The sequence below is a fragment of the Pantherophis guttatus genome, chromosome 18 (genome assembly GCF_059756535.1).
Source record: "Pantherophis guttatus breed Tessera chromosome 18, ASM5975653v1, whole genome shotgun sequence".
NCBI classification, from domain to species: domain Eukaryota; kingdom Metazoa; phylum Chordata; class Lepidosauria; order Squamata; family Colubridae; genus Pantherophis; species Pantherophis guttatus.
This window is the reverse complement of record NC_142080.1, coordinates 12,691,570-12,704,980: the sequence shown is the minus strand read 5'-3', so window position 1 is coordinate 12,704,980 and position 13,411 is coordinate 12,691,570. Positions and strand designations below refer to the sequence as shown.

General features: G+C 46.0%; 1 protein-coding gene across 4 annotated transcripts in view; it reads right to left on the bottom strand.

The window, feature by feature from the left end:
- The window catches only part of LOC148111597 (maestro heat-like repeat family member 5), a 37,381-nt gene that overhangs the window by 19,184 nt on the left and 4,786 nt on the right, over positions 1-13,411 (bottom strand). Inside the window, exons 2-9 of one of the 4 annotated variants that reach the window (XM_087880800.1) lie at positions 12,588-12,763; positions 6,624-6,902; positions 5,637-5,773; positions 4,078-4,173; positions 2,921-3,037; positions 1,966-2,088; positions 1,284-1,433; positions 553-672 (exon numbers count right to left, since the gene is read on the bottom strand). In XM_087880800.1, coding sequence (XP_087736926.1) covers positions 553-672; positions 1,284-1,433; positions 1,966-2,088; positions 2,921-3,037; positions 4,078-4,173; positions 5,637-5,773; positions 6,624-6,780 — 900 coding nt within the window. In that variant the 5' untranslated portion in view covers positions 6,781-6,902; positions 12,588-12,763. Of the gene's footprint in view, positions 1-552; positions 673-1,283; positions 1,434-1,965; positions 2,089-2,920; positions 3,038-4,077; positions 4,174-5,636; positions 5,774-6,481; positions 6,903-7,461; positions 7,649-12,587; positions 12,764-13,411 lie in introns of those variants that run through there. The other 3 variants (XM_087880798.1, XM_087880797.1, XM_087880799.1) reach the window with 3 other exon arrangements.

Here is a 13,411-nt window from a genome sequence, read left to right as displayed (position 1 = left end):
AGAAGGAAACCCATCTAAGAAAGAACCTGAGATATGGCCACCCTCCAGCTGGCCCTCTTCCCAGCCCTACGCTTTTTCTGGTTGACACAGGAAGTCCCCAGCTTACAACTGGTCACTTAGCCACCATTTAAAGTTTTGAGGGATCTCTTCAGGACTACTTATGACCCAGATGCCAAGTTCCGAGAGGCGCCCCTTCCTCAGCGATCCTGTGACCCCATTTCGGTCACTTGGCCACCAGCTTGCATTGATGGCAGTTTGCAGTGTCCCGTGACCATGATTTAAGTCAGGGGTGGGTAACTGTGGCCTCTTGATGGCCTATATAAAATTGGGAAGCCAGATTCCCTTAACAGCCGTGCGATTAACTGAACGAAAATGATTCGGCTAACAACGGTGGCAAGACAGGTCATACAATGGGCAGAATTCCCTTAACAAATGTCCCTCTTAGCAACAAAACCTTTCAGGCTCCATTGATTGGCATTCAATTCGGTTCAAATTCACTTCCAAAAAGAAAGACGCCCAGGAGCACCTGCCTCCCCCCCTCTCCCCACTTACAACGATGTTTGTGACCAGTTCCTGTTTCTGGGGCAAATCGAGGTCTTGCCTCCTGCTGTTGGCAACAGCTTTGGTGATCATGATGATGGACCTCATGAAGGCTTTCTTCAGCCCTTCGTCCTGGAAAACCCCAGTGGGAATGAAAAGAAACCAGAAGGAAGAGGATGTATTTATTTACTGAAACCTTTACGTAGCCGATTGTCTTTGGTTGAACTCTGGGGGCCCCCAATCAAAACATCACTGGACACTCTGGGTTCTAGTCCCACTTTAGGATGAAAGGCAGCTGAGAGACTTTGCGCCAATCACCAGGAGATGGTGAGTTCTAGTTCCTCCTTAGGGAAAAGGGCCAACTGTCTTTGGGCCAATCACCAGGAGACTGTGAGTTCAAGTCCCGCCCTAGGCACGAGAGCCAGCTAGGTGAGTTGGGGCCAGTCTCAATCCAAAACACGTCACAGAGTTGTTGTGTGGAAAGGAAGAAAGAGTGTAATGCAGGAGCGCTGCCTTGAGGATAATAAATGCAACAAGACCATAGATTCTCCTCCTCCTCCTCCTCCTCCTCCTCCTCCTCCTCCTCCTCCTCCTCCTCCTCCTCCTCCTCCTCCTCTCCCACAACATGCTAGTTGGGTCATGAAATGTCTTTAAGAAATCAAACAAGCTAAGGACTCCGGATTATAATTGTTCTTGTGATTAAACTCAGCATTAAGAGAAGTAGAGGGTGGAAACCTGCCTACCTTTTTCATGCTGGAATACTGATAGAGTATTTCTGAGACAATGTTGTCCAGGAAAGGCATCATGTCCTCTACTTGCGCTCCCAGGACTGCCTGGCCATAGCAGAGTATTAATGTGGTCCGAATCCATCTCTCGGAGAGAGTCTGTGAGTCCTGTCAGTCCAAAGACGAGGGGGTCAAACTCTTTCCCAAAGCACCAGAAGACAAGACAAGAAGCAATGGATGGAAACTGATGGAGCTTCTTAGTCATCCAGGTCACGGTTGCCCCAAAGGGGCTTTTTCAAAGGCAACTGGACTTTGTTTTTCCTTGAAGAGGTTTCGCTTCTCATCCCAGAAGCTTCTTCAGGTCTGACTTTGGTCAAAAGAGAAGAAGCTTTTTGGATGAGAAGCGAAATGTCTTCAGGAAAAAACCAAGCCCAAGCCTTTGGAAAAAGCACCTTTGGGTCTACTCGAGGTGTTTGTTGGGGCAGCTCCTAATCTTCTCTAGCCTTATAAAATAGTTCTCCAGGAGATGGAGATGGAGAATTTCAGCACCACCTACATCTACGAGATCTATGACCAATCTGAGGAGACCTGACAGCCTGGAGCCTAAGTCCTTCTAAGCACATTGGACTCTCCTTCCCAGAATCCCCCAGCCTCCTTCTGCACTGAGTTTCAGACCTTGCAACCCCATCCCTGGTCTTACCTCAATGGGGGCTTCTACTGCAAACGGTCCTTTTGTCTGCCTGAACTGGCCAGCCTCCTCCAGGGCCACCAGAATCTCAGGCAGGTGGCAAAAGGATGCCATTCGAATGGATTCCGAGATTCCCTAGGCAAAGCGATGTTTGTGAATTAGGACATTTATTGATTTATTGGTTCGATTTATATGCCGCCCTTCTCCGGAGACTCAGGGCGGCTTACAATGCGTTAAGCAATAGCCTTCATACTTTTGTATAGACCTGCTTAGTAGGTCTTTTCCCCCCCCCCAAGCGGTGTTCTTTTTAATACAAAGTCAGCTTATTGCCCCCACAATCCGGGTCCTCATTTTACCTACCTCGGAAGGATGGAAGGTTGAGTCAACCTTGAGCCTGGTGAGATTTGAACTCACAGTAATTGCCGGCAGCTGGCAGCTACGTGCTACTTAACAGCATTTTAGTCCGCTGCACCACCAAGGCTCTTATTTGCACCTAACCCTTTGTCTTTACCTTCCGCTTTCTCCTCCCCTTCTCCACCTCCTGCTCCTCCTCCTCTCTGCAAACCCCAGGCCCTTCTAGCACTGATGAAATTACCTAGCTGGGTAATGAAATGTCTGCAACAAAACAACCAAGCACAGAGAGCACCAAGGACCCCACAGTCCTCCTCCTCCTCCTCCTCTCTGTAACCCCCATTCTCTTCTAGCACTGATGATGTTACCTAGCTGGGTCATGAAACATCTACAGGAAAACAACCAAGTTAAGAGAGCACCAAGGACCCCACAATTCTCCTCCTCCTCCTCCTCCTCCCTTCACCTCTATTCTGCAAAACCTGTTCTCTTCTAGCACTGATGAGGTGACCTAGTTGGGTCACTAAACGTCTGCAAGAAAACATCCAAGCTCAGAGAGCCCCAAGGACCCCACAAAGATGGAGGTCTCAGCCCCCGCAGGCATCCCACTGCCACTCACCTCTCGGTCTGTTTCTTCCTGGAGTGAAAAACTTAGAAGGCTTTGGAGCTGTTCCGTCACCAGGTCCTTCTGTGTTGAGTTTCGCAGTTTAACGCCATAATATTTGTAGAGGCTAATCTGAAGGTGGGAAAAAGAGTCCGTGAGTCCTAGGGAGCTCCACCAAACGGCCAGGAAAAGGAAATATAGGAGAAATTAGGATCAGAAAAGGACTCCGTGTGGTCAAGCACACGGAAACTGGTCCTGGGTGACCTGATTGGGGAGATGGGCAGCATACGAATCTAATAAGTCAATAATTGCCATTTTGACTTTCTTCTTCTTGAAAAGCTACTTTAACCCCCCTCCCCCATCCCCATAGGTGCCCTTTGCTGATTCTCTGTTTGGCCGTCCTGAGATCCTTTATGGTTTCTGTGGAGATCTGGCAGCTTCATCTTTTTACATGCATTAGCTCTCCGTGGTGGATTGGGACAACTTGCCATGGCCCTCTTGGCTTGGCCAACTAACCATGGCCAACTAGCCATGGCCTACTTGCCGTGGCCAACTCACCAGGGAACAAGAGTTACACTAATAGCAGGGTTCCAATACCTCAAGGGTTGCCAAAAAGAGGAGGGGGTCAGCCTATTCTCCAAAGCACCCGAAGGCAAGACAAGAAACAATGGATGGAAACTTATCAAGGAGAGAACCAATCTAGAACCAAGGAGAAACTTCCAAACAGTCAGAACAATTAACCAGTGGAACAGTTTGCCTCCAGAAGTTGTGGGTGTTGCATCACTGGAAGCTTTTAAGAAGAGATTGGACAACCGTTTGCCTGAAATGGGAAAGGGTTTCCTCCTTCAGTAGGGGGTTGGACTAGAAGACCTCCAAGGCCCCCTTCCAAGTCTGTAGTTCTATTATTCATTGTCTGTCTAATATCGAGGAAATGGTGGAACAGAAGCGTCAAAGAAAGGAGGCCTCAAAGGAGGGACAAATGAAACATAAACGACAAATGTTAAAATGATTTTTAACATTATTGGAGAGAACGGAATGGTTGAATTAACCCGCGGTGAGTCTGCTGTGGCTCGTGGGCAGCCACGGTGAGTTGGCCATGGCAAGCTGTCCTCTTCTGATGTTGCATCTAAGATAACTGCGGCCCTAAAAGTGTAAAACCTCCGCATATTTACCTTGTCTTTAGACAAGACCTGGGACGTGCTTTGCTTCTGGTCGATGGGCGGCAATGCGCTTGTTTTCCTCCTGGGCAGTTTGTGGTCTGAAGGAATCTGCTTTGCCAACAACAACAAGAACAACAAAAAAGAAGTTGTGAGAAAGTGAAGGAGCAGAGGAAGGAACAGCTTTCTGTGTGTTTCCAAGGGGAGGATTGGTTTCCCTTCTGCGTCCGGATGCATATTATAAGTAATTTGACTTTTCTAGCTGGGACAGACACGAAGCACGTAACAAGGACCATCCGGATTGTATCAGCTGGAGCAGAGGCAGCTTTTGAGATGAACGGTTGGAAAATCTCTGCCACAAATTGTGAGAACTTGATTTATCACCATTTATTGTTGTGGCCCTCCAGCAGCCGAATCAGAGGAGGAGGAGGAGGAGGAGGAGGAGGAGGAGGAGGAGGAGGAGGAGGAGGAGGAGGAGGAGGAGGAGGAGGAGGAGGCGTGGGAGTCAGGGCCAGCATCAAGGCAACCTGAGAGCTCCGAGGGGGAAGAGGGAATGGGGCTGGCAGAGAGAGAGACAGAGGAGGAGCCTGGGCCATCCGTCAGCCCTCAGATGGTGAGTCAACAGACCGCAGGTCTGGAGGTGGATGAGGAAGAGGAGGAACATCTGGGTCCAGTGCCTGACGCGCGGATACACAGAAGGCAGAGGAGAGGAGAGCAGTGGAAATCTATGGGCCGGTCCTTGGGACAGACGAGCCACCACTGCTAGCGAAGCCCCTCCCTAGCTCTGGGGATAAAAGGCAGGGGGCGGAGATGAATAGATGGGGCAGACAACGATTCTTCTCCCTGCCGGATGGACTTGTTAGCCTGTGGTGAGAGAGAAACTTTTTGTCGGGGCTGCTGGCTCTCCTCATAAAGGAATCTTTGAGTTCACTTCAGAGGGTTTGTCGTGTTTGGGTCAGAACATTTATTTACTGACTGTTCGAAGTTATAAAGGATAGTTTACAACTGAAAAAAATGGACTGTTTCTCACACTCAGGACCATTTCGCATTTCCGTGGCATGCAGAGAGCTTCTGGTCCCTGTTGTTGCTGCCCAGCATTCAGTGCCAGACAGTGCAACAGGGCGGATGGTTGTCTTGTAGGTCTTAGATTTAAGATGGGTGGCCATTCGTCTGTCCAGTAACACACTGGTGAGTTCTCGCCAACGTATCCAGGCTGCATTCTCCTTTGCTCTCACCTCGCCATTGATGTCACCATTGACATTGGAGGTGGGATCCCAGATACCAAAAAATGTCCACCTTCTTTAGGTTTTCTCCATTGATTTGAAGCATTCCAGGGGTGGTGACAGTCCCTAAGTATCCTGTCTTGATGTTGAGGTGGAGTCCAAAATGGTTGAGGCAATCATTCCATGGTCGTTCCATGATCCTTCCAGCAAGGACCCCCTAGTTCAGCAAATTCTCCATAACTACATTTGTCTACTTTTGGGATAAATGATCTCCACCGAGGCAGCCCTGGCTTCTGGACCCTCTCCACGATGGACCTCAGGGCCCACCGCGACACAAACCCAGCTGCTTACCTGGAAAGGACGAAGATGGTCCAAGATGGTCTCTAATATTTCTCTCTCGTCCATGAGATCCAAGATTTCTTTGACGGGTCTGCCTTTTAATGGCTTCCTGCTCTCCCATAAATTTTTGAAAGACTCGTCAGAGAGTTCTGAGAAGAAGAGACAGACAGAGATTGATGGGCAATTCGACAGGACAAGCCTTCTCAAAGCAGAGAGAGACAAGGAGTGCGTAGTGGATCACCAGGCTGAGCCTGAGGGAGGGGTCAAACGTGTCATAAGTCTCGAGGCCCTGATCTTCCTGTCCTTAGACAACCATCTTATATATGGAATTGGAATTTTTTATTGCTTTGAAATTTCATGATGTTGTAATCTTATAATTTAGATCTAGCCTTTGAAAAAGGCTAAGAGGGAGGGGTCTTTCCTCACCTCTGAGGGTAAGATGTTCCCTAATACAGTGGCAGCAGTAGAGAAGACCCTCTTCCTAGGCCCCACAGTCGAAACTCTTTGACTGATGGAGTCTGCACCATAACGTCCCTACCTGATGAAGGACGATTGCAGGATTTGGATTTGGGTAGTTAGGAAAAGGAAGGAAGGGTGTACTAGTGACATGAGAGCAGTCTTCCAGTATTTGAGGGGCTGGCACACAGAGGAGGGGGCCAACTTATTTTCCAAAGCACTAGAAGGTAGGAAGAGAAACTTATTGCTTGTCTCTGGAGAAGGAAGACCTCTAAGGTCCCTTCTGGCTCTGTCCTGATGGATTGATTGATGGAGGGATGGATGGATTGATTGTGTGGGGTGGGCTGATGTGATAGGACAAGGCTGGTTCCATAGGTAGCCCAGCCCTGTAGCATCTATACCTGGATATGAGGGAAGGATGGTGTCTTGAGAGCTTTTTCTCCCCGGAGCCCTTTCCCTCTCGGGCCTCCTTGGCAAGGAAGGGGGCTCTTTGAGGCCAGGCTTCATTTCCCCCTGAGAAGCCCTCAGAGGGGTCCTGCGCACCAATTCTGGCAGCACCAGTGCTGGAGGCTGCACCTTCTTGCTCATGTCCACTGGAGCTGGGGAACCCTTTACAAGAAGGGGCAAGACCTGCGTGGTTCTTTGAGTGGCCGAAGAAGTGGACGGGTGGGAGCCAGAGAAGTGACTGTTCCACTGCCATGGGTCATTATTCGTAATTTGTGGATGGGACTCCTTGCTGTCCTCCTTCTTCAAGAAGGGCAACTTTTTTAGCATGTGGTCCATCCTCTCGTGAAGAGGGAGTTCTTGAACTGGATGGAGATCCTGTCAATAAAGGAGAAGTTTTGTAACTCCAGGTTGAAAGGAGGGGTCCTTGGTGCTCCTATCTATCTATCTATCTATCTATCTATCTATCTATCTATCTATCATCTATCTATCTATCTATCTATCTATCTATCATCTATCTATCTATCTATCTATCTATCTATCATCTATCTATCTATCTATCTATCTATCTATCTATCTATCATCTATCATCTATCATCTATCATCTATCATCTATCATCTATCATCTATCTATCTATCTATCTATCTATCTATCTATCTATCTATCTATCTATCTATCTAGTTGTCTATCTATCTATCTCTATTTATCACATGTTCTTCCTGGGTCAAGAAGCTCAGACTGCCCAAGGAGCTGCTGATCTACAGAGGAATTTGGGAGTCTCTCCTTTGTACCTCTACAACTGTCTGGTTTGGCACAGCAACCAAACTAAAAGTCCCCTAAAGAGAGAAGACGGCAAGGAAATTACAGGCAGCAGAGAGAAAGCAGAGTTGCTTAACTCGTTCTTTGCATGCAAAAAGAAACTATAGCCCAACCTACCAACAACGTAACTGTGAAAGACAGACTAGAAATAAAAGTTGAAAGGCTTCAGCGAGGTATTTGACAAAGTAGAACACTCCCCTCCGCTCTGCTCTGCTCTACTCTGCTCAACACAACTCAACTGAACTCAACTATCCTCTACTCTCCTCAACTCTCCACAGCTCCCCTCTCATCCCTTCTGCCTTTATATCTCTGCCCCAGGGGCTGTGACATCACCGCATTATGTTCTCATGGGGGACAGCTGGTGTCATGACCCAAGGGGCCTCTTACTCCCCAAGATAATAGGGATGGGATATGGAGGGTCCCCTGGATAACCCCCTTGATAACATTAGCGACATTATGGGGAGCAAAGCTAGGGGTCACTATGGAATGACCCACTGTGATGGTGTCCCTCAATGTGCTAGATCTCAAAAGAACCTAACCAAGATTAAGGCTGATCAACTTTGTTCTTTGATTGGCTAAGTCTGCCACTGAGCATAGGACTAAAACATTCCAAATTAGTAAGGGAGTAAGGCAAGGTTGCCCCCTATCCCCATTATTGTTTATTTTGGCCTTAGAAGTTCTTTTACGGAAAATTAGAATTAATGAGGAAATAAAAGGACTGAAGATCAGGAAGGAAATTTACAAGACGCAAGCATTTGCAGACGATGTAGCCTTAATCCTTGAAGACCCCATAGAATCAGGACCAAAAGTGCTAGAGGAATTAAGTAAATATGGAGAGGTGGCAGGCTTCACATTGAACAAAACCAAAACCAAAGTATTGATTAAGAATACAACTGAGAGCCAGAAAAACAAGTATTAGGACTACAGGTTGCCAAAAAAATTAAATACCTAGGAATTTGGATTACATCAAGATGTTCGACCTTAAAAGACGACAATTATACTCCCCTAATTAGGAAGATGAAACAAGACCTTGACAGATGGAAGAAAATAAGATGATCACTTTTGGGCAAGATAGCCACAATTAAGATGAATATTCTCCCCAGAATACTATTTTTATTCCAAAACATACCGGTAAATTTAGAGAAAAAGTTTTTTTTAGAATTAGACAAAATCATCAGAGAATTTATATGGGAGGGGAAAAAACCGAGGTTTTCTATTAAAATTTTAAGGGGCAAAAGAGATATAGGTGGATTTGGACTCCCCGATTGGGAAATATATTACAGGGCAGCTAAGCTAGTCTGGATAAGAGATTGGATCACCCTGGAAAATGAGAGGATTCTTACCCTAGAAGGCCACGATTTGCAAAAAGGGTGGCATGCCCACATTTGGGATGTAGAGAAGAAAAGGAAGACATATTTCCATAGACATAAAATTAGAGACTCATTGATACAAACATGGACCCCGATTAGGCAAAGATATTACAAAAAAATTCCAAGTTGGCTCTCAACGATGGAGGCCCTGATCCACCCCAATAGATGGGGGACGGAGAAAATGGGCTGATACAAAGATATCTTAGACGAAGGAGGGAATCTTAAATCAAATGATACTTTACGAGAGCAAGGAATAACTTTAGATTGGTGGACCTATTCACAAATAAAATCTAGATATCACAAAGACAAAGAACAATACGGTTTAGAACTTGGATCAAATGGATTGGATAAAGTCCTGATGGGAACAAATAAAAAGATTCTGGCCAAACTATACAACTATTTATTAGGTGATGACAAGTCCGAAGATATCACAAAGAATCAAATAAATGCATGGGAGAAAAATATAGGGCGTGATATAAATTTTGGGGAATGGGAGGAGGCATGGAATAGGAATCTTAAATTGACTACAGCGGCGACATACAAGGAAAACCATTATAAAATGCTACATAGATGGTATTTAGTCCCGGCCAGACTAGCAAAGATATACCCTAATATACATCCTAATTGTTGGAAATGTGGCCACGGTCAAGGCACCTTCTTTCACATGTGGTGGACATGCCCGGAAGCGAAAGGATATTGGAACAAGATCAGGAGATGGTTATATGAAATAATTGGCGAAGATATTGAATTAACACCAGAGATATTTCTCCTGGGAATAGTAAAGAAGCCATATGGAAAGGAAAAGATACATTTAATGATCCACATAATTACAGCCGCCAGATTGGCATACGCACAGTACTGGAAAGAGAAAACCCAACCACCAGAAGAGCTCACAATTAGGAAAATATTGGAGTGCGCAGAGATGACTAAATTAACTCATGAATTAAACGATGATGAGAAGTCAGTTTATTATATTGTGTGGGAAAGGTGGTACAAGTGGATGCATGATAAAATGAAAGAAAGACCTAAAGGTGTGTTAAATAACGGTAAAAAGTGATTTGAAATATCACCAAGTATTATTTATGTATATAGTTAAAACACTGCACATCTGATACTAACTGTAAATGTCAGTACACTTATGTTTTTTTTTCTTTTTTGTAAAAAATCTCAATAAAGTTTCTCAAAAAAACCACAAAAAACATTAGCGACATTATGGGGAGCAAAGCTAGGGGTCACTATGGAATGACTCAGTGTGATGGTGTCCCTCAACGTGCTAGATCTCAAAAGAACCTAACCAAGATTAAGGCTGATCAGCTTTGTTCTTTGATTGGCTAAGTCTGCTACCGAGCTTGGTTTTTTAATTTTTCTTATTATGAGATATGAGATATATGAGATATGATATACTGGTGTAGGGTTTCCTGCATGGGCAGGGGGTTGGATTAGGAGACCTCCGAGGTTCCTTCCAACTCTCTAATTCTATTCTATTCTATTCTATTCTATTCTATTCTATTCTATTCTATTCTATTCTATTCTATTCTATTCTATTCTATTCTATTCTATTCTTATGGAGTCCTTGGCTTACAACCGTTTTTTTAGTGCTGGTTCAAATTACAACAGCACTGAACAAAGTATTTTTCACACTTATGACCATTCTGGCATCTCCACGGTCATATGATCAGAATTTGGACCTTTGGCAAGTGACTCACATTTATGACAGTCGCCGTGTCCCAGGAGTCACGTGATCCCCTTTGGCAGCCTTCTGACAAGCAAAGCCAAGGGGGAAACCGGATTCACTTAACAACCATGTTACTAATTTAGGAATTGCAGTGATTCACTTAACAACTGGCAACAAAAATGTTGGGCTCAGTTATGGTCGTAAATCGAGGACTACTTGTATATATGATTTTTTGGGGGGGTCCAGTTTCTGCAGTGCCCATCATCGCTGAAGTGTTGTAGTAGTTTTGGTAAAACTCTCCAACGATACAAAAGCTGCAGTTGAAAGCAAAGTTTTTTTAAAAAAAAGCCAAACAGGTTTGTTTTTTTAAAAAAGGCAAAAGGGACAATTGCAGAGTTGAAAGGAGAGGAAGCTCCTTCGGCCCCCAACCCCTCCCCCCCATGGCTTGCAGGGCCCCCCTGGGCCCCCAGACAGCTGGCAGAGTTGAGTCTTCATGCTCTTGGGGAAGGTCAGGAGGTTGGGGGCCTGCCTCGTCTCTGGGGCTGGGCTACCTAGACGTACAGCCACAATTCAGCTCAAGAGGCTTGGCAACTGGCATGTACTTATGACGGTTGCAGTGTCCCGAGGTCCCATGACCCCTTTTCTGACTTTCTGACCAGCAAAGTTGATGGGGATGTGAGGGATCTCACAAAGATTGATGGTTCGTTGAGGCCACTTCCAAGAAAAGACAGCACGCAAGGATGCAATCACGTTGAATCTTTATTTAGAAGTAAAGTAGAGTAAAATGAGTTCCCTGGCATGGAGGCATCCATGCCTGGATTGAGCCCCTGGTTCAGTCCTGTAGGAAGTTAGAACAAGAGCCAAAGAGCAGCCCCTGTGCAGGGATTCTTAGAGGGGCCCCTGGCCTCTCCCTTACCAAAGTGTGAGGGGGCCGGAGGGCCATTAACTCTCCCCAATGGGGCTGCAGGGGCCGGAGCCCTTTGGCCCACCAGTGGGATCAAAGGTGCCTCTTTGCTCCCATCTGGTGGCCTTTTAAGAAACTGCCATGGCTGGCACAAAACACCTAACAATTCCCCTTCTTGCCAGCCAATGACAGGTGCCAGTGAGTATGAGTGAGGGGGTGAGCAGGCGTCATAGACATGCAGATGCATCGTTTACAGGAGCAAACACAAACGCTTACACAGAAGGTTGTGTCGGTCAATGGGCACAGGTTTTGTGAACAGATCAGCTAACTGGTCGGTTGTATTACAATGTTTGATGTGTACAAACCCCATTCTGGCAAGCTACCTGACATTCTTGTAGCGGATGTCTATGTGGCGTGACCTAGAGCCCACCGTGTACGCCCCCGAGATTCCAATTGCGGCCGTGTTATCTTCTTGAATTTGGATGGGCAGAGTAGGAGGTGCCCAGATGCTCGTTACCAGAGCATTGAACCAAATCAAGTCGTTTGTTGTGCCCGATAGGCTGGCATATTCTGCCTCGGCCGTGGAGCAAGAATCAAATTTTTGCTGCCTAACATGCCAATGGATAGGACAGCCATTTAGCAGTATGAGGAAACCAGAGGTGCTCCGTCTACTCTTGGTGTCACCAGCCCAGTCTGCGTCCGAGTAAGCGGAGAGCTGGGCCGGCTTCCCCTTCTCTGGTTCCAGTATAAAGAGGGCATCGGCCGTGCCCCTGAGGTACCTAAGTACCCTCTTGACAGCATTCCAGTGGAATTCCTTTGGGTTTTCCACATGCCTGGACAATAGATTTACAGCTAAAGCTATGTCAGGCCTGCTCCAATTGCTAATGTATAGCAAGGAGCCAATCACAGATCTATAAAATTTATTATCTGTGAACTCAGGGCTGTCCTTGTCATTATGGCCATAGTAGTCACTTTGCATGGGGCTATGCGTTGAGTTAGACTCCGCCATTTTGCATTTGGCCAACAACTCCTCAATCTTTTTTTGGGGGGGGGGATAATGCAAATCCCTTTTTAGTGGCCAAGATATGTACACCCAGATACCTGTCAACCCGCCCCAAGGACTTCAGGGTAAACCTTTCCCCCAGAGCCTTGGCAAATTCGTCACACCTTTCCCTTCTGGCTCTGTCCTGATGGATGGATTGATGGATGGATGGATGGATTGATTGTGTGGGGTGGGCTGATGTGATAGGACAAGGCTGGTTCCATAGGTAGCCCAGCCCTGTAGCATCTATACCTGGATATGAAGACAGGACGGCGTCTGGTGAGCGTTTTCTCCCCGGAGCCCTTTCCCTCTCGGGCCTCCTTGGCAAGGGAGGGGGCTCTTTCAGGCCAGGCTTCATCTCCCCCTGAGAAGCCTTCAGAGGGGTCCTGGCAGATGTCCTGCGCACCAAATCAGTATTGTTTCATTCACTGCAACAAAAAATTACATCAACAGAAAATTATAGCAGAGATTGATATTTTTATTTACATGCTCTGGATTTGCATTATTATTACAGCTTGGTCTGACATTGGGTTTTTAGTCCTATTAATCGAGGCTGTACTGTATCCCCACCTCCACCCCCACCTCCAAATAAGAGACATTGTTTATAAAATGACAAAAAATGAACCCATGTTTTATAAAGGCAAAGAAATAATTACGCTAAAGCAAGTACCTAAGAGAATAAGAGAACTAAGAAAAGAATATTGGTTCCTAGCCACATTATTAAATAAACGGCATATACCATTTAGATGGATAATACCGGAAGGAATGGTGGTGTCGTGGCAAGGGAAAAAAAATAAAAGTGGATTCACAGCACAGAGCACAGAACCTGCATGACCAAATGATGGGCATAGAAGGAGCAAATAGTAACAGGGAGGAACCGGAACGGAGGACTAAAAGGACACAAAAACAGGAAGAGCGAGAAAAACTACTAGAGGAAGGAGATAAAGAGGAAGAAGGGGAACCTCAAGAGGAAGAAGGAGGGAAAAGAAGAGCTAAGAGAAAGGACAGGAAGTAATAGGAAATATCGCATAGTAGAACCACAAAGGAATGGAACAAAATTTTAAAATCTTATCATT